This window comes from Oratosquilla oratoria, chromosome 9 (assembly GCF_046742065.1).
Source record: "Oratosquilla oratoria isolate Oo_2021 chromosome 9, ASM4674206v1, whole genome shotgun sequence".
Classification (NCBI taxonomy): domain Eukaryota; kingdom Metazoa; phylum Arthropoda; class Malacostraca; order Stomatopoda; family Squillidae; genus Oratosquilla; species Oratosquilla oratoria.
This window is the reverse complement of record NC_134785.1, coordinates 69,679,083-69,705,582: the sequence shown is the minus strand read 5'-3', so window position 1 is coordinate 69,705,582 and position 26,500 is coordinate 69,679,083. Positions and strand designations below refer to the sequence as shown.

Here is a 26,500-nt window from a genome sequence, read left to right as displayed (position 1 = left end):
CACACACACACACACACACACACACATATATATATATATATATATATATTTTTTTTTTTTTTTTTTTTTTTTTTTTTAAGCCACAGTCAACACCAGTGTTCGGGTCCAAAACCACCCACCTGCTGCACGGGTCAAGTCTCATCAAATACAGTTAATTACCAATTAATTCTCCTTCCAGTTAGGTGCACGCACCCTGTGCTTAACAAATCAGTCGAGATTAGTTTGAGACGAAACTAATTCCTTTCAAGCAGAGAGGGGATCGTCCCTCACCTGCATAAATACACATGGAAAAAGAAAGAAAAAAAACAAAAACAAAAAACGCACTGCTATGCACTTCACTGAAGCGAAAAAAAAGGATTTTATTCAGCCGAAGGCCTCGACCACCCACTCCATCTATGGCACCACCAACCTACCCCAATGCTGAATAGAATCGCCATGGAGTGTCCCCCCTTAACAGAGTCCGCACCACAGTGACAAAGGTAGACCCTTCTTCAACAGAACTTGTTCTCCACTCACGGTTCTCCTCCAGGAGCTCCCGACGTTGTCTCCCACTGCCGAAGGCGCCCTTTGTGCCGCTCTCGGCGCGCACGAGGCCCCCCAAGGGCTTCACCGGGGGGTCGGGTCGAGATCGGGGAGACCAAGGCGATAGCTTCCCAGGCTGCCCAAAGGCGAAGTAGCTGTAGGCGTAGGCTGCCATCACGCTCCCAGTGTCACCTTAGTGAACGGGACTCGAACTCGACTTCGGGAGAGAGATCGGTGCCACGAAGACGACGTCCGAAGTGGCATGGAGATGTAGGCTCACTCGCGACGCGGCCTGGACTGGAGCGGATCGAGGACGGGACCTGCGCCGCTGGGGGTCTCTGATATCAACACTTGTGGGGCTGCAGCAAGGGGGTCGAGGGACAGGTCGGGTCGGGTCGGGAGAACGGGACGGAAGGGAATGGAACTCAATCGATCTAGGAAATCACAAAGAGAAGCGAAGGAGGACGACAAGGGTGATGTAGAAGGACGATGAGGAGAAGTAGGAGGAAGAGGAGGAGGAAAAGGAAGAGGAGGAGGAAGAGGTGAAGGAGGAGGAAAAGGTTGAGGAGGAGGAAGACGAGGAGGAGAAACTGGATGAGGGGGAAGACGAAGGGTAGGAGGTGGAGGAGGAGGAGGAGAAAGAGGATGAGGAGGAAGACGGAGGAGGAAGAGGACAGGGAGGAGGAAGAGGACGGGGAGGAGGAGGAAGAGGAAGAGGAGGGACGGAGGAGAAAGAGGAGGAGGAGGAAGACGGAGGAGGAAGAGGACGGGGAGGAGGAGGAGGACGGGGAGGAGGAGGAGGACGGGGAGGAGGAGGAGGACGGGGAGGAGGAGGAGGACGGGGAGGAGGAGAAGTTTTGAAGGGAGAGAGAAGGATGAGGATGACGAGGAAGAAGAGGAGAGGATGGAGGAAGAGTGGAAGGAAGAGAATGTGACAGAAATAGTCCTACACGGATACATAACAGACAAGTCTAACATTACTTCCCAGATAGATCTATAGGAAGCACTATGGACCGTTGCCAGCCACAGTGGGGCTGCGGGTTCCTTGTCACAGGAACTCAAAGCAATATTTAGGAGACACACACACACAACTAGATATGATGATTGGGGACTAAGCGACCGGACTCCACGAGCATAACTTATATTCTATACACTATAATTAGATTCATACAAACCTTTTCTTTAGCCAAAAGAGCGAAATCTATACCTGCTTTCAACTCTTTCTACATCATCTATATTTCTATTCTATTAATAAATGTGTAACATAGCGAGGACAAAATTTTTAGTGTAATATTGCAAGGTGGAATGCTCCTTGGCCGAGCGGATTAGGATGTCGTTACTTGAGGCGAAAGTCAAGGTGATGGCGGTTCGAACCCTGCCATCGACGAGTTGAACTAAGGTCATTATACAATTCCACGCTCCAAAGTCCTTTGTAAGGGTTACCGTCCTAGCCTCCTGATAGGGGAGAGGAGTTAGTGAGATTAAACCAAATTATCATCAATATTGCAAGGTGGAGCTCCTTAAAGAAAATCTAGACCAAGTTCAAGGGTCTAGGATCTGTTGGCAATCTCCTCGACCCCAGGGTCCCGACCCTTCAGTACCCCGTTCAGTCCCGGGGTCCCGACCCTGATCGCCAGCGGCGTTTCCCCCAAACCGTGCATGGAACAGACCACCAACAAAGCGTGACCACTGCAACTTCTAAGTGTCATTAACCCCACAGGTAGTTACTGACCTCTCTGAAGAACCCACTACTTACCCAGGATGCTCGCTGGCCGAGCGGGTTGGAGCGTCGCCACTTACGGCGGAGTTCGAAGGTGCCGCCAGCGAGTTGGACCAAGGGTATGGTTCATTAAATCCCACACTACAAAGCCCTCTGCCAGGGGTACTGTCCTAGCCTCCTGACAGGGGAGGGGGAGTTCGTGACGTTAAACCAAATCATTAATCAATCAATCAATCAATCCCCACTACTCACCCACGACCACTGCCTGCGGCGAGGTGGCCAGCTCCTCGACGCTTGGAAGCCCGTCGAAGGCGGCGGCGGCGGCGGCGCCGGAGGGCCGCTGGAGGCTCTCGAGAGCGGCGAGTCCGCGATAGGCGGTGCCATCGGCGACGGTGCGGAGGCGGTGCTTGTGCATGGCCGAGGTGGAGACGCGCGTGCCCATCCTCACCCGGGCGGCCGCCCATGCCTGCGGAGGAGGAAGAGGAAGAAGGGGGAGGTGAGGTTAGGTTTGCAGACTGCTTCTACACTTCGGAGTCCCTGTCGGTGCACCTGAAGGAGGTATGACCGAAGTGAAAGTTGGAGGTTAAAAGCAATAGAATGAAGGTGGGTGATTGTTGTAGTAAGGAAACTGTGGTTATGGTGGTGGTGATGTGGATGAAGGAAGGAGACTATTACGCCAGAAAGCGCCGAGTGGCTTCGGTCGAAGCCGTCACCTTTGCCCTATTATGCGCTTAAGGGTGTGTTGTGGCAGGTAACAAACAGTTACTGCTGGTAATCGGAGTAGGAGTGCGGGATTCGAGCCCATTAAGCGAATGCAAGACCAGCACGCTTCGGATTACGCCACCAATGCACTGTGGGGGGATAGGGGGAGGAGGAAGAGGGAGAGGGAGAGGGAGAAAGAGAGGAGGAGGAGGAGTAAGAGGATGAAGAGGAGGAAGAGAAGGAGGAAGAGAAGGAAAAAGAGACGGAGGAAGAAATGGAAGAAGAGACGGAGGAAGGAGAGAAGGAAGAAAATGAGGAGTAGGAGACTGAGGAAGGAGAAGGAAGAGGAGAAGGAGGAAGAGTAGGAGGAAGAAGAGGAGAAAGAAGAGGAGGAGGGAGAGGCATCCAACCATATGAAAGTGGTCAACCACCTCACTAGTTCTGGCGAATTTGGCCGTTACTGTCCCGTTTGATCAAAGGGATGCTGTGTGTATGTGTTGAGTGTGTGTGTGTGTGTGTGTGTGTGTGTGTGTGTGTGTGTGTGTGTGTGTGTGTGTGTGTGTGTGTGTGTGTGTGTGTGTGTGTGTGTGTGTGTGTGTGCATTTGTGTATTAACCTAGTTGTATCTTTCAGGAAGGGGAGCTATGCTCGTGGTCTTTGTATCTCGCAGTGTCTTGTTTGCTCTTATATTCGTGTATAGTTTTTCCACACACTATTGTTTTATCTAGTTTGTTCCAAATATCCACCACTCAGTGTGGGAAACTGTTTTTTTTCAGGTCTCTTCTATAATTAATTATCCTTTTTGAGTTTCTTATTATATCCCTTTGTATTTCTATTATCCCAATTTAGTAAGTCCTCTCTATCAAGAACTTCTGTGCCTTCATGATTGTGTGTGTGTGTGTGTGTGTGTGTGTGTGTGTGTGTGTGTGTGTGTGTGTGTGTGTGTGTGTGTGTGCGCGCGGGCGTGCGTGTTCATGCATGTTAGGTCACAGCACTGACCACAGATCTGTCTAAATACAAATACAAATTTCTCATACGGGAGGGTAACAGCTGTGAGTCACGCGTCCATCACGTGTTCTAAGACAATGACGGGCGGAAAATAACATACACAGACCCAGATGACTGTTTTGCACGCGCATACAAACGCGCGCGATAATGTGACCCCATGCGAGTGTTATGCTACGTGATGGAAACTGCGTTTGACGCGAAGTGAAGCGAACCGACGCGAGGCGAGGCGAAACGAGGCGAACCGACGCGAAGCTTTCGGATCATCGATCATTTCCTTGTGTTGTGATGGGGCTTCCCCACTACAACGCACACCCACGACGCAGCGCGGCGCGGTCCTGACAACCATTCACAACCACGTGTACCAACAGCCAACACTAAGCCACGCCCAATTAATAAGAGATGTTGTCATCATCATTCACATTTAATTTTGGTAAATATAAAGATGTTTATCAGTCTCAATTGTTCAAAAATCACTGCCGACATTACAATTAATTTCTGGTAATATGCAGAGCTGGGCGCGTTCCTCGGTGTGTTCCGCTTTAGTTAGGCCGCGATTAGCGCTCCCAAACTATTAAAGCTTAAGAGACATGTTCATCCCGGAATAAAAGTCCGGTAGCCCATATGCAGTACTATACCAAAGAAAAATTTCGTAGGTCACATACTATGCCGGCACCTATATTGCTTTAATAGTTTGGGAGAGCTAACCGCGGCCAAACTAGAGCGGAACGCGCCCAGCTCTGGTAATATGGGGTTCAAAATTCTCAGAATGATAAGAGCTAGCCAACGATATAGATAAGAATTGCAGCAGTGAGACTAGCAAACATCTTTACAATAATAAATTCTAAAGAATTTTTTTTCCCGATGTATTATGATGTCCATTTAAGTCAGGAATAGATGGCCATATTCTCGTCTTAATGTACTATTTATGACATCACTATACCCTCGCTAGAAAGTTATTGTCATCTGGATAAAATAAACTGTTTATTATCTATTCTTACCCAAGTCTCTCCTTCATATGGTATTACAGGTACAATTACTCCACATAACCTCATCTCTGTATTTATTCAGCTACCCATTTCTCATAACACTCCATTACACACAAACATTTACTTGCTAGTGCATTGGCTGGATAGAGTGAGAAATGAGGAGGTGAGGAGGAGAACGGGTGGAAAGGGAGTTGGGAGATAGGGTTGATGAAAGAGTATTAGGATGGTTTGGACACATGGAAAGAATGAGTGAAGAAAGACTAGTACAAGAGGTATGGAAGGCAGATGTGGAGGGAGTGAACATGAGGGGACGTCCTAGGATGAGGTGGATGGATGGGGTGAAGGGGGCTTTGGGGAAGAGGGGAATGTCTGTTGAGGAAGGACGGGAGAGGACAGAAGACGGGTGAATGGAGAATGGTTGTATATGGATGGTGCTGTGATGCATGAGGTGGAATGGGCGGGGGGATGGGGGGTGAGGTAGTATGTTTTCTCCTTTATGCATGGGGGGGACGGAGAGGGGGGGGGTCGCCGATTTAATGAAGCGGCCTTGCTGTGGATGTGCTGTGTCTTGCGACACTGCTCCTGACCCAGGGCAGTGGACAAGGTGCAGGGATGACCCGTCATCCAGGAGGCGCTAAGATGAGAGGGAGGGTGGAGGGGTGTGGAGTGTATTCAGGGATGGAATGGGTGGGAATGATTTTATGCCTTTTCCTTTTTGGCTACCTCCCTTGTAAGGGGGAAAAAGCCTTGGTATATGTATGTATGTATGCATTGGTTCTTAACCTGGGGTGCCTGTACCCCGAAGGGGTATGAAACCTTATACCTGAGGGTATGAGACATGATAGCCAGTGCAATGGTACTGTATATTTACCATGAGAAAGCAGAGCAAAGTTTGTATCACTAATCCTTTTCATATGTTTGTATTGCATTCATATTGGATGGGGGTACAAGAACTTTTTGAGATGTAAGGGGTTCAAGCACTGAATAAGGTTAAGAACCACTGTGCCATCAACTTGTGGACCCGCCTGGAGGCCGTTGGCAGTTAGCTATAGGACACATGTTTTCTGTAAGAGAGACCTGGGGCAATGAATTTAATATCTAGCCTTGTTTTATTCAATAATTCACCTCCAGATCTACTCTGACATTCACTAGCACTTGCGACCCCATATACTTAAATCTCTCCACTTCTTCTCACACACTTCAAATTCACTTGATCATAATTTCTATGTACTTCTTTCATTTTCCATATACAAATTATACAGCCATTATAAACATCTGCCTTCAACAAATTTTCACATTAAATATTTAATTTTTTATCAAAGTTATTCTGACCCAAGCTTCACACCCATCATCAAAGCTCTTCACTGCTTCCAAATTTCTTCCCCATTAATCTTCAATAGCCAAGGTGGCTTAATGATCAAAACTTATGAAAACACAAGAAAAAATTAACATACATAATTTCATACACAGACATACTCATACATATACCAAGGGCTCCCCCCCCCCCCTTACAAGAGGGGGGATGGTGGAGCCAAACTCAAAAGGAATAATTCCACTCCCACCCACTTCATCCCTACCCATTCCACTCCCATCCACCACCCCTCCCTCCTTCTCATCTTGGCTCCTCACAGATGACGGGTCATCCCTACATCTCGCCTGTCACCCTGGGTCAGAAGCATTACAACACGACACAGCACATCCACAGCAAGGCTTCATTTGATCGGCGACACCCCACTCTGTCCTCTCATGCAGAAACATTGAAGACAGAGAAATCCTTAGGCTGAGACAAAATATCACTCACACACAACCACTCCCTAAATCCCCCTCCCATCCCCCACCCACTCCCTTCCATTCACACAATTTCATGCATACATACATACATATATCAAAGGCTATTTCCCCCCTTACAAGAGAGGTAGCCAAAGTCAAAGGCATAATTCCACTCCCACCCATTTCATCCCCACATACTCCATTCCCATTCACCACCTTTCCCTCCCTCTTTTCTTGGCTCCTCCTGGATGACGGGTCATTCCTGCATCTCGCCCATTGCCCTGGGTTAGAAGCAATGCAGCAAGACACAGCACATCCACAGCAAGACTGCTTCATTTAATTGGCAACCCCCCTCTATGTCCTCTCATGCAGAAACACAGGATGAGGAGAAATCCCCTAGGGGTGCATCAAAATATCACTCACAAACAACCACTCCCTAAATCCCCCTCCCATCCCCCACCTACTCCCTTCCACTCATCACATAATTTCAACAAAAGGCAAAATGGAAGTATCAATCAATCCATTGCCCCAGGTCTCTTGTGGAAGACCCATGACCCTCAGGGCCTTTGGCCATAAGGCAGTCTCATAGGTCACCTTTGGAAGAAATACTGTATTGTTGTCTAGGGATTGTTAGTGTGTGGCATTGTAGAATGAGTTCCTCAGTGTTTTCTGTGTGGTGGTTGCATCTAGGGCAGTTTGATTCTGTGGCTAGGCCCATTCTATGTCAATAGGGTTTTAATGCTGGTTAGTGTACTGAATGCAAACATGCCAATGTGGTTCTTACACATTTTGAGAGGGACTTTTCTGTGGGGAAAAGGTACATATACTATCTATTCATATCTATATACCAAGGGCTTTTCCCCCTTACAAGGGAGGTAGCCAAGTCAAAGGCATGCACCCACTCCCACCCATTCCACTCCCACCTACTGCCCTTGTTTCCCTCCCATCTTAGCTCCTCATGGATACACTAGCAAGATACTCATGAACCTTTCAGCAGGGACATGACACTCACCTTCTTTGGTGAAACAAGAAGAGATTCATCACTTCCAAATTCCCTCTTGAGTTGGGGTTGTGGTGCAAGGGAGAGCCCAGCACTCACGCTCTCCACGTTGGATTTTGAACGCTGATGGAGAATCCTAGGCAAAGGACTTGATTTGGTACTAGCCATATTATCATTTTTATTCTCGTTAATATTTGTAGCATCCCCAACAGTGACCAAAGCACCAGTGGGTTCCATTTCAGTACCGTTACAAGAAAATAATTCATCTGCCCTATGATTCCTTATTTTCCACTGCTGTAACGTGTTTTGAATTTCTAATTGATTCTCCTGAAACTGTTGTTTCTGTTTCTGAATGTATTCCTGGTGATGTTCATTTTCTTGGTTCTCGGCTAAAATAATTTCAGCCGATTCCTCGTGAGCCCCTGACCATCGAAGATGATGATAAAAACTGGCTTTGGACAAAGCTGTAGAACCTCTTAAGCCCTGAAGGGTCTCGTCTGGCAGCTGACGTACACAAGAAGCTTCCTGAGCCACTTGGTCAACAACAACTTCTTGACTCCTCGACTGGCTACAAGTAACCTTTGACATCTTTGGTATCTGACTATATTGCACATTGTCGGGTTCTTCCGTCTTAGTAGCTGCTTCAGACTCTTGAGCTACTGTCTTAGGAATATCTTGGTCAGCCTCAGAGGCTGTTCCTCTGTCCCACGTCTCCGAAGACGCAAGACTTGTGGGCCCCATGTTGCATTCTTCACTTGTGCTGGAGGTTGGAGAGGGCGGAAGGTGTAATGCTCCTGCTCTCTCGCAAATTGGGTGACCAGAAGAAAGAATTAATGGAGGAAGGTTCATGAGGGAAGTTGCCTGCAATTCCTTCTTGAACTTCTGGTGAACCATGATTAAGTAGAACATATGCCGACTCCTAGAACATAAGAAGTGAGACTGAGTAATCAGAGAAATTACAAAGTACACTGAAATATTACATAGAAAAAAATACTATATAAAAGGATGAAGGAACTATTATATTACAAACCCCAGTTCATGACCATTTATGTCAAAGTTCCTATAAGTGAACAAGAAGGACAGGGGGAAATAGAAGAAAGGGTAGTGAATGGTGGGATGAGGAAACAAAGAAGGTTGTAGAAGAGAAGAAGCGAGCATTCACAGATTGGTTACAAAAGAGGACAGGGGAGTCATATGAGACGTACAAAGAAAAGAAAAGAGAAGTAAAGCAAAAGGTAAAGGAGGCAAAGAGGAGAGCAGATGTGAAATGGGGTAGGAGTATGACAGAAAATTTTGAAAGTAATAAAAAGATGTTTTGGAAAGAAATTAAGAGAGGAAGAGGAGGCGAATCAAGTAGGGAAGAAAAGGTAAAAGGTACAGATGGAGAGTTGATAATGGAAGAGATGGCAGTGAGGGGAAGATGGGCAGAATATTTTAGGGAGTTGCTGAATGTGAAGGAGGATAGGGAAGGAAAGATAGCTGCAGTGGGAAATACGAAGAAAATGAGAGTGATGAGTGAGGAGAATGGAGGAGAAATAAGGAAGGATGAGGTGAAGGCAGTTGTAAAGATGATGAAAGCAGGTAAGGCACCTGGTCTGGATGGATGTCATGCAGAATGTCTGAAAAAGGGAGGTTCAGTGATGGTGGACTGGTTGGCAAGATTATTTAATGTTTGCTGGAGAGAGGGTAGAGTACCGGAGGACTGGAGTAGTGCCTGTATAGTTCCTCTTTACAAGGGAAAAGGGGACAAGTGTGAATGTAGTAATTTCAGAGGGATTAGCCTGTTGAGTGTAGTAGGGAAGGCTTATGGGAGAATCTTAATTGAGAGGATTAGGAGAGGAACAGAAGGAGTAATTGGTGAGGAACAGTGTGGATTTAGGACGGGTAGAGGTTGTGTAGATCAGATCTTTGTGGTAAGACAGATATGTGAGAAAGCTATAGGAAAGGGGAAGGATGTTTTTTGGGCTTTTATGGATCTGGAAAAGGCTTATGATAGGGTAGACAGAAAGGCACTGTGGGAGGTTATGCAGATTTATGGGATAGGAGGAAAGCTTTTGGGAGCTGTCAAGAGTTTTTATGTGAGTAGTAGAGCATGTGTTAGGATTGGAAATGGAGAGAGTGAGTGGTTTGAAGTAAAGGTGGGACTTCGTCAAGGATGCGTTATGTCGCCCTGGCTGTTCAACTTATACATGGATGGGGTGGTGCGAGAGGTGAATGCTAGGGTAGTGAGTCAGGGATTGGAGATGGTTAAAGAAAATGGAGAAAAGTGGGAGGTGAGCCAGCTGTTGTTTGCGGACGACACTGCGCTTGTGGCAGGGTCAGAGGAGGGATTGAGGAAGCTGGTGGCAGAGTTTGGGAGAGTATGTGATAGAAGAAAGCTAAAGATAAATGTGGGTAAATGTAAGGTGATGAGATGTACAAGGGGTGAAAGTGGCAGTAGACTGGAAGTGAACATTAAGGGAGAGCGACTGGAGGAAGTGGATAGTTTTAGATACTTGGGTGCAAGTGTAGCAGGAAAAGGTGGAGTGAAGGTGGAGGTAGAATGTAGATTGAGAGAAGCGAGTAAATGCCTTGGTGGTTTAAAGAGTGTAATGAGAAATAGACATTTGGGAATGGATGCGAAGAGGAGACTGTATGAAGGAGTGATTGTGCCAACAGCACTGTATGGGGCAGAAACGTGGAACATAAGAGAAGAAGAGAGAAGGAGTTTGAATGTGTTTGAGATGAGGTGTCTGAGAAGTATGGTGGGGGTTACTAGGCTAGATAGAGTGAGAAATGAGGAGGTGAGGAGGAGAACAGGGGTGAAAAAGGATTTGGGAGAGAGGGTTGATGAAAGAATATTAGGATGGTTTGGACACATGGAAAGAATGAGTGAAGAAAGACTAGTAAAAGAGGTATGGAAGGCAGATGTGGAGGGAGTGAACATGAGGGGACGTCCTAGGATGAGGTGGATGGATGGGGTGAAGGGGGCTTTGGGGAAGAGGGGAATGTCTGTTGAGGAAGGAAGGGAGAGGACGGAAGACAGAGGTGAGTGGAGAATGGTTGTATATGGATAATGTTGTGACTGCATGAGGAGGAATGGGCGGAGGGGTGTGGGGTGGGGTAGTATGTGTGAGTAAATTTTGACGCAGCCCGAAGGGATTTTCCCCGTCCTCTCCTTATATGCAAAGGGGGACGGAGAGGGGGGGTCGCCGATTAAATGAAGCGGCCTTGCTGTGGATGTACTGTGTCTTGCGACACTGCTTCTGACCCAGGGCGGTGGGCAGGGTTCAGGGATGACCCGTCATCCAGGAGGTGCTCAGATGAGAGGAAGGGTGGGAGGGGTGTGGAGTGTATTTAGGGATGAAATGGGTGGGAGTGTTTTTATGCCTTTCCCTTTGTGGCTACCTCCCTTGGAAGGGGGAAAAAGCCTTGGTATATGTATGTATGTATGTATGTACCTATAATTGCTGCAAATGTAAGAAACCCCATATGAATATTCTGGGAAATTACCCTTTTTCAATATCAGTGAGATCGCAAACTACAAAAAAAATAAAAAAAATAAATAAAAAAATAAAAATAAAAAAATAAATAAAAATAAAATAAAGTAAAATAAAAAATAAAATAAATGAATAAATAAAAAATCAAATCTATCAATCAATCCTATGCAATGATAAGTTCCCAGGACAATAGAAAATAATTTCTAAAATACAAAGCATGGAGTACAGTACCTATTCTCTTGTGTGTCAAACTTGGTTTTGACTGTCTTTTTCTGCCCTTTAACTGTGAGAGAAAGTCTGTGCGAGGAATAACTGACTCGTTTGATCAAACTCCATTCATGCATTGTTGCACTTGAGATTGTCTCTACTGAAGGAGGACCTTCAAGAACAGCAACACCCGTTGGGGAAATACCCAACCAATACTGTGTCTTCCCCTTGTCCTGCCAAGGTTGAGAGAAACGACATAAAATCACTGAATACAATTCTCTTACATGTTATTCCAATAAGATTAAGACCCTGTAAGAACATATATAAAAATTACATTACATCCTAGCTGTAACATAAATTTGCCAACTATAATAGAGCATCTTAATTAAGGGAAAATTCTACTGCAGTCCATGAACAATGTATCTCAATCAACCTTCCCTTGCCATGTGAGTCACATTTATATGTCATAGGAACTCCCTGGGGATTTCATTACGCTAAAGAAGACCTTAATCAAGTGTTAAACATTACTGTTCTAATAAAGAAATGTCACTATCTTGTTTCTTGAATATTGTACAATATTTTGATTAAGTTCAACATACTCGTGTCGTATCAAAACATACCTGCGTAACATGATAATAGTGTGTACCATAATGAGGTGAGTTCTGCATTCGTAAAATGAAAGCAGTGGCTGCGGCATGGCAGGACATGGAATGCAAGGCTGCATGTCTTTGAGATAACTCTGCTACAACCTGACTAGCTGCACCACCCCTCAGGTGAGATGCTGCCATGTAATGTTCGGCCAGAAAGTAATCGCCAGCCTGCAATATACATATATACATACATATATCAAAAGGCTTTTTTGTCCCTTACAAGGGAGGTTGCCAAAAAACAAAGGTATAGAAATCACTCTCACACCATTCTTTCCCTATCACACTCCACTCCCCTCAACCCTCTTCCCTCCCTCTTATCTTGGCACTTCCTGGATGATGGGTCATCCCTGCATCCTGCCCTGGGTCAGAAGCAGTGTCACAAGATACAGCATATCCACAGCAAGGCCGCTTCTATATGAATAAATTTCTAGAATTCAGAGGATATTTATATTGAGTCAAAAATCCTCAGTAAATCCCAGACAACCACAAATGCTTGAAGTTCCTTGTAAATGAAGGGTCATCCTTATCTCCCTGCCCATTGCTTGGCTGTGAAGTAATGCAACAAGACACAGCACCTCCACAGAAGGTCCTGACTACTGAAGTCAGCTTGTCCCCACAAATAAATAAACATGTGAGGAAGTTTCATACAAATCAATGTACAACAAGAATACAATCTCATCTCCATACCTGTGTCTTTTGGTCACCAAACTCAGTTTGCAAAGCTAAAGCAGCTAGTTCTAGGAGCTCCTCCTTGCCTAAATGAACATGGCCCTCAAGTAGGTCGTGACGAAGCTGAAGGTAGAGCTGGCTGCGAATGTGTGCTTCTAAGCCATCAATATCTGCAAATCTACATATCAAATGTAATTGTAACCATGAAATCCTTATAGCATTGCAGAGTATAAAAAATTAAATATCAACTACTATCATAACTATCATTATTCTATCTATATACCAAGGGTTTCCTCCCCTTTATAAGGGAGATAACCAGTCAAGGCACACACTCACTCCCTAGTTTTGAACTTATGTTTTATAGGGTCAGTTTGTGTCATATGTAGGAATATACAAGAAATGAACATACATACATACATATACCAAGGCTTTTTCCCCCTTACAAGGGGGGTAGCCAAAAAGAAAAAGGCATAAAATCATTCCCACCCATTCCATCCCTGAATACACTCCACACCCCTCCACCCTCCCTCTTATCTTAGCACCTCCTGAATGACGGGTCATCCCTGCACCTTGTCCACTGCCCTGGGTCAGAAGCAGTGTCACAAGACACAGCACATCCACAGCAAGGCCGCTTCATTAAATCAGCGACCCCCCCTCTCCGTCCCCCCATTGCATAAAATGAGAGGATGGGGAGAAATCCCTTCGGGCTGCGTCAAATTTTGCTCACACATACTACCTCAACCCCCCATCCACCCACCCATTCCACCTCATGCAATCACAACATCATCCATATACAACCATTCTCCATTCACCCCTGTCTTCTGTCCTCTCCCGTCCTTCCTCAACAGACATTCCCCTCTTCTCCAAAGCCCCCTTCACCCCATCCATCCACCTCATCCTAGGACGTCCCCTCATGTTCACTCCCTCCACATCTGCCTTCCATACCTCTTTTACTAGTCTTTCTTCACTCATTCTTTCCATGTGTCCAAACCATCCTAATATTCTTTCATCAACCCTATCTCCCAGCTCCTTTTCCATCCCTGTTCTCCTCCTCACCTCCTCATTTCTCACTCTATCTAGCCTAGTAACCCCCATCATACTTCTCAGACACCTCATCTCAAACTCCTTCTCTCTTCTTCTCTTATGTTCCATGTTTCTGCCCCATTCAGTGCTGTTGGCACAATCACTCCTTCATACAGTCTCCTCTTAGCATCCATTCCTAAATGTCTATTCCTCATTACACTCTTTAATCCACCAAGGCATTTACTCGCTTCTCTCAATCTACATTTTACCTCCATTTTCACTCCACCTTTCCCTGCCACATTTGCACCCAAGTATCTAAAACTATCCACTTCCTCCAGTCGCTCTCCCTTAATGCTCACTTCCAGTCTACTGCCACTTTCACCCCTTGTACATCTCATCACCTTACTTTTACCCACATTTATCTTTAGCTTTCTTCTATCACATACTCTCCCAAACTCTGCCACCAACTTCCTCAATCCCTCCTCCGATCCTGCCACAAGCGCAGTGTCGTCCGCAAACAACAGCTGGCTCACCTCCCACTTTTCTCCATTTTCTTTAACCATCTCCAATCCCTTGCCCACTACCCTTGCATTTACCTCTCGCACCACCCCATCCATGTATAAGTTGAACAGCCAGGGCGACATAACGCATCCTTGATGAAGTCCCACCTTACCTCAAACCACTCACTCTCTCCATTTCCAATCCTGACACAAGCTCTACTCCCAGAAGCTTTCCTCCTATCCTGTATATCTGCATAACCTCCCACAGTGCCTTCCTGTCTACCCTATCATAAGCCTTTTCCAGATCCATAAAAGCCCAAAAAACATCCTTCCCCTTTCCTATAGCTTTCTCACATATCTGTCTTACCACAAAGATCTGATCTACAAGAAATGAACATGCCCATGGAAATAACCGTACTTGCAATAATAAATGATGCGAAGGTGAAGTGTGAAGTTGTCTTGTATCAGTCCATCTTTACTGGGTTGGGAATCCTTCCAGCCTGGTGGAGCAATCTGAAGCAAAATACCCGAGTCCATTACCATGGAACAAGTGCTTTTGTTGTCTCAATTATTATGGTATCACTGTGTGTTAAAATCCAGTTATATATATATATATATATATATATATATATATATATATATATATATATATATATATATATATATATATATATATATATATATATATATATATATATATATATATATATAAAATTTCTAATACTAAATTTCATACCACTGCTGAACAAAATGTATTAGGGAAGTCAAACTGTAGGTAGGTGGAGTGAAAAAAATATAATAATAAATAATAAATAATAAATACTAATACTAATACTAATACTAATACTAATAATAATAATAATAATAATAATAATAAATAATAATAATAATAATAATAATAAAATAATAAAATAATAATAAAAATAATAATAAAAATAATAATAACAATAATAATAATAAAATAATAATAATAAAATAATAATAATAATAAATAAATAAATAAATAAATAAAATAAATAATGATAACAAAAACAAAAATAAATAATTAAATGACTGACAAATAAAAAATCATAATAACTACTACTAACACAGGAAGGAGTGTTAACATTTACTTACTTTATGAAGCTTTGTTGTTGGAGCAACAAAATGGAATTCTCCACCCCCTAATACTGCCAGCCCCAATACAGGAACCTGCTTGTCCCTACAGGTGCTGATTCTCTCTTGGGCCTGCGCGGGCAGCCCAAGTACATGACATGCCTCTCCAGCATCTACCAGAGCCTAAAGAACATGAGAACATGAGAATAGAGGAGACTGCAAGAGACCATATGGTCTACACTATGCAGTTCCAAGTCCCTTACCACCTGTCATCCCTATCCATAAAGTCATTTAATCTTGTCTTAAAACAACCAATAATTATAGATGAGCAAGACTGGGTATTTCAAAATATAACATTAATAAAATTAATTTGATGTACGAGTCATATTCAGTGCCACATTTTTTTTCCAATATATTTCATTTATCTATCTTTTGTTGCATTTGGTGAGCAGGGCTTATGATGTAATCTGATGAGAGGGGTGGGTGTTTGAAGCTTAATCTTTGAACAGAACTCTGTGCTTATCATTCTCATGTGCTATTCTTTGGACATTCTCTTTATTTCTCAGTGTAGATATTCAGTTGGTGTTGTTTCAATGCAGTCAGTTTTTGTGGTGTTCTTGTGATGTCTGTATGTTATTTTTGCTTTATTAATTTTTGGATACCAAGCTGTGAAGGCATAAGCACAGTGTCTCCACTGTTCAGATCTTGTGCATGTTATTGTTCTGTGTATGCTCAGTATTTATCTCCCTTTACTGTGAGGACTTTTATGTATGGGATGAAGGTTATGTATTAAAATATGATGCCAAATACATATATATATATACAAACGGCTTTTCCCTCCTTACAAGGGAGATAGCCAAAATCAAAGGTATAAATCCATGATGCCAAGTAATTTAGAGTTTATGTTTAATTAAAGAGGATGATCTCTTAATCTGACCACTGGGTGTTTCTTAGTCACAGTAGTCAAAAGCAAAATCAAGAAGCTAATAAACTACCACAATTGGTATACGAGTGCCCAGACCTTGTAAGGCTGGGGTAAGACCATATCTATCTACTCATAATTTTACAGTAGAAATGTTGATGACAAAATTGAAATTACAAAATTATTCTTATAAGAACATGTCTAAATTTTTTACATATACCAACATCCCAGATCCTCTTTTATTCTGTCAAAAATACAAACCTGCAGAATGTTGACAACTCGCGTGTTGGCAGCTTCACACGTAATCTCAAGCCTTCGACCAGCTAGCGTCACCACAGTCACTTTCTTTAAGACTAATTTCTGGGGTAAAGAGAAGTAATATATCAACTTCAACCCATGGTAGAATACTTACATTCCACTCCCCTCCACCACCCTTTCTTCCCTCTCATCTGAACTCCTTGTGGATGAAGGGTCATCCCTTTCCCACTCAGGCCATAAAAGGCGGCTAAAACAAGATGGAGTGATGGGACTAGGTATCCTGCTCTCTGTAACCCTGTTGCTACGTGAAGTCAATGCATTTTTCTTTTCTATTACTCTCCTTAAATCTCTAACTTATCATCACAGTTTTAGCACCATCTGTATGAGATTTACCATGCTCTTGGTTCATGTGCTGTATGTATATAATATACACATTTAAATGCAATTGATCAATCTGTTGCCCCAGGTCTCTACTGAAGGAGACCCATGGTTCCCAGGTAACTGGGAAGACCTACTGGAATGGCACATGCCATGATGTGTATAGGTAATAAAAAATTTACTGTTGAAATAACCAAATCTCGTTCAGCTTTACCTACCTGCCAGTCCACACTTGGTGCAACAGTCAAAGTCTTGGGTGGATGTTTACTTCGCAAAACGAATTCAGGTCCCACAATGCTGGGTACGGTGGGAGCCGGAACAGTACCTTTGGTTGAATCAGTGTTGATATGTTGAGGAGCCGTTTGACCTAGGCTCTGTCCTTGGGCATTGAAGCGGTACAAGGCCGACGGTGCGCGAACAACGGGACGTGTCTTTTTAGTACCGGTTTCAGTTTCCCCCTTTGCATAACTGAGGACAAGGTTAACATCTGTCAGATTCAGGATTTTATGCAACAGATCCCTATAATGACTAATAGCTTGATCAAGAACTGAAAATAATGACTGATGAAACAAGAGAGGGACTTGTGTAAAGTTATGGAAAAAACAAAAGAGGATCTGCCTGAGAGGGATGTATATATATCCTTCAAAGATGGGCGACAAAAGATCTCCAAAATAATAAGAATCAAGAAAGGGACTTACAAGAGACTGTCTACCGACATGGCTCGTGCTCGTGGTGGTTTCTTCGGGGGAATTCGATGTCCACCAGGTCGCCGTCCAAGGGCCACATGTGGGTCATCCTCCTGCTGAAGCATGAAGTGGTTTTAGAGGAAGGGAGAGAGAGAGAGAGAGAGAAAAAAAAATCATTCTTATGACGCAGTAGACGTCGTCAGAAGCTTTACAGAATTTTTACTTGGACGCAGTTTGCGTCACTATGAGAATTTTTTAACAAGAGGTCCCCTGGAACATCTTTACAATGTTAAAGACACGTCAAGTCATCGCCATGGGCTGGGGACCCGAACACAAACCTTCAAATCTCAAAGGAAACTTACTCTTTCGGCTGAAGCGATGGTGGCCGACCTCGCAAGAGTCACAGGCTTTCGAAGACTTGGCACTTCGGGCTGAACCTCATCCTCCAGGACCTGTGGACCTGGAGGACCACCTGTCTCTTGAAGATTCTCTTCTGCTACCGCGCCGATTTCGTTTTCGATGTTGTAATCCAATGACAGAGAATTGTTGTGGTTAAGGGGGGACTTTACAGTTTCTTTGGGTGTCGGTGGTAGGGAGTCGTTGTCAACGTTTTCTTTAGAAGAATCGAAGGTCTCCATCGAGTAAAACTTCATTTTGGACCTTAGCAAGTGTCTTCGCATGCTTGTGTGAAACGGACTCTGCTGCAACAGCTAAAAAAACATCATCATCATAAAATGAAATGAAATAAATAGGTTATGGATAAATGAATAAACAAGGAAAAAATAATAAATAGTTAAGGCTATCCATATACTAAATGCTACTTCCATATTATAAGGGCGGTAGTCGGCCAAGGCATACACCCACTTCCACCTATACCACACCCATCTGTGACCTATTTGTTTCCCTTTAATTTATCTATATATTAATGTAAAAAAAATAGTGATTCAGTCGTCGCGATCTCCCCACTGTCAGGAAGCTAGAACGGTGCCCGTTACAGATGACTTTGTAGCATAAAATCTAATTAACCATGCCCTTGGCCCAACTCGCTGGTGGCAAGATCGAACCGCTATCACCTCGACCTGCATCGCAAGTAGCGACGCTCTAACGCACTCGGACAGCGAGTGTGCAATGAAATGAACAGATAAATATATAATAAACTGAAACTGAGGACGGACTCACAAATGATCAACACAATACAAAACCTTTAACTGCTAATCCTGAATTAGGTTTTTTTTTTTGTCTGGCGCCTGGAGATTTTATTCAGCCAAAACAAAGCCCTCACCCACCCTGGACAATGAATATGTTAAAAAAAATTCAACAGTAACTACAACTAACTTTCCAAAGGATATTCATTAAGTACATTTGATGATAAATATAAATGGTTGATAATGATACAAATGATAATAATAATAATGATATTAATAACAATAATATTATCAATAAATAATAATAATTATACCAATAATGATAATAATAATAATAATAATAATAATAATAATAATAATGTAGGAACATTGTGACGATTGTGGATTAGTGATAAAGGGAACACGGGTGGATTCATCTACCGACAGTGGCGACCGAGCGGCGGACAACTCATCCCACCAACAGGCGACGTTGATTGGTGTTACGGCAAGACAAGTTGTCGCGTCCCTTTCTTGTTATGTATAAATTGGCCAGCTTGACTTTGAGCACTATTCGCCGGCCGGTCGTGGGGTTTTATCATGACCTTTAGTCTCCTGTCCCGGCGACCGGTCCGGCACACGCCTGGCCTTTTCGCTAACGCCCATAATTCTTCGCCGGCCGGTCGTGGGAGAGGAGGTGGCGGACCTACACACATTTCCCGAGTCAGGTAATTCTCTGATTTCAGAGTTGTGCTTGGAAAAAAAAGAGATACACCAACACTTGCCCGCCTGCCCTCACCCCTCACTATCATCAGATTCACTCTCTTGACTACGCTTCGGATATCGCCATTGCCTCGTTAAAGGCCAAACGCCCATTGCCTTACCTGGGGTTAATCAGGAACGTTCAAGGCTCACCTGGGGTTAATCAAGTACGCTCAGCCTCACCTGGGGTTAATCAGGAACGCGCTGCCTAGCTTGGGGTTAATCAGCAACGCCACACGCGGAAAGTGAACCCTACTCACTTCTCGTAAGATACATATACTTCTCACGAACATAACCACGCCCCACGCACAAACATCTACACATACATTTTCTTCGACTAAAATTCGCTTCCTTTCTAACTTTCTCTTATACATCTAATTTAAATTTACCTCCCACAATTTTTTTTTCTTCCGTTTTTCAACCTTTCTCTACTACTACGCCTCCTACCATTTTCTCAACTTATGGTGATTTTAATCGGAAGCGTCGGCGCCGCCGTCCAAGCTCTCTCCTCGTTTCTCCCGAGCCACTACCATCAACCGCCCCTTAGTTAATCGCCCATGCAAAAACTAAAAAGCGCTTATTGGCAATAGCCCTCTTTTATACACTACTATCTTTTCATTTTCTTACAGAAATTCTTCCTCTCCCACACAAACCGATCCCGCACGAGCAGGTGGTCTCTCCTAGGTAGCCCATAGCCCATTCCCCTGAAGAAGCCACTCAGGCGAAACTTGTTAGGAATAAAAGTATTTCCCTCAGCCCGTGTTCACTTTACCACCTATCCACAACAGCAACACTAATAACAATAATAATATTATTACTATTAATAAAGATAATACTACTAATTATGGCAATAACAATAATGATGAAATAACAATAATGGAGGATTGCACTTACGGCGTCCTGCGGGGGCACTGACGCGGACCGAGTCCTCCCAGGACCTCCTTCCCACATGTCCTCCTGCAGATCCTCCTCCGAAGGGGTCATCTTCCTGGATGCGTCCTCGGTGCCGACGCCCAGGGGTAGAGAGGCTCCTGCGGCAGACAACGGGCGGCTCCAAGACCTTCGGACCGCCTACAGGAGGGGATAGCCCCGAGAGAGAGAGAGAGAGAGACAAGTGCTGAGCGAGTCTTCGAAGACCAATTGATGCGGGTCCCACCAAGGAATCCTCCTTGGGGGAAGGGAGGAAGGTAGTGAGGGAGTGAGGGAGTGAGGGAGTGAGGGAGAGAGATAGAGAAAGAGGAGAGAGAGAGAGAGTGGGGAGAGATAGAGAGAGGGGTGAGAGAGTGAAAAAAGAGAGAAAGAGAGAGATAGGGGGAAGAGAGAGAGGGAGAGAGGGGGGAAGAGAGAAAGAGAGGGAGGAAGAAAGAGAGATGGGGAAGAAAAACGGAGAGATGAGAGACGAAAGAGAGACGAGAGGAGAGACGAGAGAAAGAGACGAGAGGAAAAAGAGAAAGAGTGAGAGGAGAGAAAGAGAGGACAGGAGAGATAGATAGATAGAGAGAGGAGAGCAAGAGAGGAGAGAAGCGAGACAGAAAGGGATAGAGAAGAGAAACAGAGAGCGAGGGAGAGAGCGGAGGAAGTAAGAAAGTTAGAAAAAGAAAAGAGAAAAAAAGGAGAGAGAAAAAGAGAAGAGAGAAAAAGAGAGGATAGGGAGAAATAGAGGAGAGAAAAAGAGAGGAAGAAAAAGAAAGATAAAGAGAGAGAGGGGGAGGAAGGACGTGGAGCTAACTCGGAATAGGAAAGAGAAGCTGAAGGAGGAGGTAGGAGGGGGAGGAGGGGAAGGAGGAGAATGGGTGGGAGGAATAGAAAGAGGAAGAATAGGAGAGAGGAGGAAAGTGAGGAGGAGGCGGAGAGTGAGGAGGAGGAGGAGAGTGAGGAGAAGGAGGAGGAGGAGAGTGAGGAGGAGGAGAATGAGGAGGAGGAGGAGAGTGAGGAGGAGGAGGAGAAGGAGAATGAGGAGGAGGAGGAGGAGAATGAGGAGGAGGAGGAGAGGGAATAGGAGGAGAGAGGTGGAAGAGAAAGATGAGGAGGAGGAGGAGGGTGAAGAGCAGCAGAGAAAAATTGTTGGCGATGATGATGGAGTCAAACTGCGCAGGTGGGGAAGGGGAAAAAGAGAAAACGGAAATAGAGAAGAGAGAGAGAGAGAGAGAGAGAGAGAGAGAGAGAGAGAGAGAGAGAGAGAAAGAGACAGAGAGTGAGAAGAGGGGAGAGATATATAGATAGAAATGGAGAGTGAAAAGGGGGGATATATATATATATATATATATATATATATATATATATATAGAGAGAGAGAGAGAGAGAGAGAGAGAGAGAGAGAGGAAGAGACATAGAGTGAGAAGAGGGGAGATATATATAGATAGAAATAGAGAGTGAAAAGGGATATATACATATATATATATATATATATAGAGAGAGAGAGAGAGAGAGAGAGAGAGAGAGAGAGAGAGAGAGAGGGAGGGTGTAGAGAGGAAGGACGGAACAGAAAGCTAAGCCTGTTGGCCGTTGTCTGTGCTCAAGCCGATTACTTGTACAACAAACCCTCTTACGCGGTTAAAAAATCTCATTTTTCTTTTCCTCCTCCTCCTCTTCAGCGCAACAAATTTTTAATATTTGTTACCAACGCGCTCGCTGAGCTACCGCCGCCGTAATCCCATTTTCTTCGTTCGTCACGTTTTCTTTAAAAGAAAACGTGATCCAAGAATTCTTTTAAGCGTTACCATTACGTCAAAGATTACCAATGGTAGAGGAACAATGGGAGATATATAGATAGAGAAGTGTAACACATGAACATACGCCCGCGCATACACACACAATATATATATATATATTCTAACAACCACAATGCACTTTAATTATAAGCCATCAAAGGCCAGCATGCTGAAATTGCATTGTGGTTGCTAAAATGTATCTCTAATCACTGGGACCCATTCAGTGTTGTACATATATACTGTATATACATACATATATATATATATATATATATATATATATATATATATATATATATATATATATATATATATATATATATATATATATATATATATATATATATATATAATTCACCATGGTCTTGGATCACATGATGAACTCGTGATCGACAGCTATTTCCCTCCCGAAAGAGAGCTCAGAGCTCATATATGACCGATCAATGGCTAAATGCTGAGACCTTACACACACGCGCGCACACACACACGCACCAAGCTCCCCACCCAAGAATTAGAATAACGACTCGCAGCGCAGCGATACTGAAATTATTTCAGCCCTGCGCGGGATTCGAACCCGGACCACCGTAGTGGCAGCCGAGAATTCAATCAACTGCGCCGCGAGTCGTGTATATGTGCATGTGTGTCCGTGTGTGTGTTTATGTGTGTGTGTGTGTGTGTGTGTGTGTGTGTGTGTGTGTGTGTGTGTGTGTGTGTGTGTGTGTGTGTGTGTGTGTGTGTGTGTGTGTGTTGGAACAATAAATCATGACAATAATGCCACTAACTTTTGGATGCATTTCTGTGATGGTGGATTTTTCATATAAAGCGTCCCACCCCCCTCCCCACGGGTCTGTTGGCATGAGGAAAAAAAAAGTTAATTAACACGATACCGAGCTGAAAACAACCCCCCATCTTTTTTATTTTATTTTATTTTTTTATTATTATTTTTTGTACGGGCCCGAAATGATCCATCCTACGCACAGGCAGTGCAACAAGTATATTGTGCCACTGTATCCATTCAATTAACCTTTTCGTTGCTAGTAACTTGTATATTTGTTTTGCCTGTCGCCAGGCAATTTTATTCAGCCAATAGAAAGCTTTACACAACAATAGGCTGCACTCATCCTCACAAATCCTTTCACTGATTTTGATAATATGCACCGATTCTGGCTGCCGCCAGGTGATTTTATTCATCCATGGCTTTGGGCAGACTTGACCTTATCTTCTCTCATCTTCATGGTTATCTCGTGGACTTTCCCATAATATTTGTACTAAAACCCAGAGACGTAGATTTAAAAATAATGAATAAATAAACATAAAAGAATAAAAATTAATACCAGTATTTTTTCCTCACAATTAAGATAAATGAAGCGGATGTTGGACTTCATGAATATACACATATACATACATATTATATATATATTATATATATAAACACACAAACCTATTTCATCTAACAAACACACAACTCTCTCTGACTGACTGACTGACAGCTACCGTACATATCACACACCAGTCATCATCTAACACACACACGTCACGTATCCATCACACAACACACGCGGAAACTTTCTGACGCTCCAACCGCCATGACATTCCCATTACGTGCCACAAATAATGCATCTGTCGGACATCTATACATCATGCGATATACTGAATTAACATATAATACATATATACATACATACATAGTTTGAGTCTAGTTCAGGACAGAAAATTGCAGCATCGCTACATTGCCAGCCGGCAATGATCCAAGATAGCTATGAATCATACACACAGACACACACACACAATATTAGAAAAAACACAGGTCACTACCAAGCTTTAACACTATGTTATCAAGCAAATTCTATTAAACCTAGTTGCTAGTTCTAGGAATCTAAGTGACACCACCGTAGTGGCACACGGTGACGGAAAGACCTTAGAAAGGTCGAGAAAAGTCTATCGAATAAATCTAGAAAGTTACTTTTGGAGAACGCTTATGAAGACACCGACGATACGGGATGGCTTCGATGGCATCCATGATCCTGACTAGGTAATATATCATCAAGGACCTTGAACACAAACACTCCAACACCTTGGTGCAAAAAGTAACCAACCCTTTCGCTGCAAGAGACAACACGAATACATTAGTTCCGGCTGGCTCCAGGTAATTTTATTCATCTGAGGGAACCCTAACCAGCGAAGGAGGTGAAATACGACAAAGGGTGCAAGTTAGCCGCAGGTAACTCGGATTGTTATAATTCCGAATGTATCACACGTACCCGCTGTGGTCCTCCGCCGGCGCCAAATTCCCCATCGGTCTGTCGCCAACTGCCGGCCGGCCACCGCACTCCCGGACAGTCCAAAGACCGGCGCCGGAGGATTCCGGGTGCGGCGACGGAGGTCTGAGGTCGCCGGATGACGGTGGATGACGTGCGGGCGGGGATGGAGTGGAAGGAGGCGGGCGCGGGATGCAATGGGCGTGAGGGCGTCAAGGTCAGCGAGAAGTAAGAGGCCGTCCGGAGCCGAGCTCCTCCCACTTGCTTGTAGAGGGTGCTGATGATGTTGGTGAAACTGTACCGCGTTCTTCCGCCCCGTTCCACTAGCAGCTGCAACAAGAGAACACAAAGACATATCTGTAAAAAAAAATACCTCCTCTGTGTGTGTGTGTGTATATATATATATATATATATATATATATATATATATATATATATATATATATATATATATATATATATATATATATATACAGGGCCACCGCGTTTTCAAAATCACTTCAGAACGGAACACTGAAGTCAACCCGCTAGAAGTCATTCCTTAACACCTGTTTACTTATTTATCAATTCTTCTTTATTATTATTTCAGTTATTTTCTTTTTCTTGCAGCAAGTTTGGATAAAATAGACTTAAGTTACAATCCACTAATACGTCCCAGACCAGAGTGTATTTTACGAACCTGCTGAAGATTATCTAAGTTTACCATGCACAGAATATATATAAAAAGTAGCTACATAAACACACACTAATAAAAGCATATTCTACCGCTGGATTCATATTCTCAGCAAAAAGAACTAATATCACACAGAGACGTTCATTTGTTGTATTCGAAGGTCTTAGATTTAAACACCTAAATACTGCGATACTTAACCAATTCTTTTTATTCTTTCATTAGTTGCGTATATATTTGTGATTTCAGCCCCAGTTTGTGGCCATAAAGAGTCTCCTGTCGTGGTTCCCTTTCACGGCTTTCCTGCAGCTCTTTCAAAACTTCATCATCATCACTTTTTTTTTTTTCTTTTTTTATCTGGTCATGGAATTCGGGCCATGTTTCCTCTTCCTCCTCCTCTTCTTCTTCCTCCTCCACCTCCTCTTCCTCCTCCTCCCCCCTCGTATCTCGGATTTTTGTTTGTCGACTTTTGTGGCTCCATCTGACTGTTTCCCAACATCAACACATTATCTGCACGGGGTGTGAGAGTCAGATTTCACACACATGGGAATATGGACCCTACGTTCATCTTTCATTACACACACACACACACACACACACACACACACATACACACACACACACACACACACACACACTATATATATATATATGTGTGTGTGTGTGTGTGTGTGTGTGTGTGTGTGTGTGTGTGTGTGTGTGTGTGTGTGTGTGCGTGTGTGTGCTAATAAGAACACGTGTTCACTAATCCAAAGTAGACCACTTTTTTCCAAGTGGTCTACTTTGCATATATCTGTGTGTGTGTGTGTGTTTTAACGGACAAACACGGGAAGAAACACCGGCCCTATAAATATAATATATTCAAGATATTTACTGTAATTTATTATCAGACATACCGGATGATTGTGAAGATGGGTTCTTCATATGCCGTGAACGTATTGTGTGTTGAGGGCGAAGGGAAATAGGAAATTCAGAAATTGATTCCGAATCGCTGGATTTTTGTTTCCGAAATTCGTTAAATGTGGGGAGTCCGTAAAATCGAAGGCTAAATAAGAATTATGAATCATTCTTGTGATATTATATTTGATGCCTATATGGTCTTGGGTTTCAGGAATCGAACCCGAGCCTCCCGAGTTGCCAAAAACCTTTTTCACAAATTTTCTAAACTTGGGGACACAAACGTTGCTTGTATGCGGGATTCGATCCTGATCCCAAACCTAAACGTTTTGAAAGACGTGAACGTCAAAACCAGCCAACGTTTGAGCCTCTAGCACAAACATACGTTTTACGAAAACATAATTCGACGTACCTCGAAAATGTCGGCGAGGCTGAGGCGGCGTTGAGGGTCGTGGTGCGTCATGGCCTTCAAGGTCGCCCTCAGCTGCCACGACGCCCTCCGGCAGC

At 43.7% G+C, this 26,500-nt stretch overlaps 2 protein-coding genes across 2 annotated transcripts in view; both read right to left on the bottom strand.

Moving 5' to 3' along the window:
* LOC143028543 (uncharacterized) overlaps positions 1–7,857 on the bottom strand; it is a 52,209-nt gene extending 44,352 nt beyond the window's left edge. Inside the window, exons 1-2 of the mRNA XM_076190815.1 lie at positions 7,720–7,857; positions 2,495–2,708 (exon numbers count right to left, since the gene is read on the bottom strand). Coding sequence (XP_076046930.1) covers positions 2,495–2,706 — 212 coding nt within the window. The 5' untranslated portion in view covers positions 2,707–2,708; positions 7,720–7,857. The remainder of the gene's footprint in view (positions 1–2,494; positions 2,709–7,719) is intronic.
* Positions 7,858–17,979: 10,122 nt separating this feature from the next.
* The window catches only part of LOC143028101 (uncharacterized), a 37,439-nt gene continuing 28,918 nt past the window's right edge, over positions 17,980–26,500 (bottom strand). Inside the window, exons 4-7 of the mRNA XM_076189739.1 lie at positions 26,406–26,500; positions 24,430–24,756; positions 20,352–20,528; positions 17,980–18,284 (exon numbers count right to left, since the gene is read on the bottom strand). The exon at positions 26,406–26,500 is cut by the window's right edge and continues 56 nt beyond it. Coding sequence (XP_076045854.1) covers positions 18,190–18,284; positions 20,352–20,528; positions 24,430–24,756; positions 26,406–26,500 — 694 coding nt within the window. The 3' untranslated portion in view covers positions 17,980–18,189. The remainder of the gene's footprint in view (positions 18,285–20,351; positions 20,529–24,429; positions 24,757–26,405) is intronic.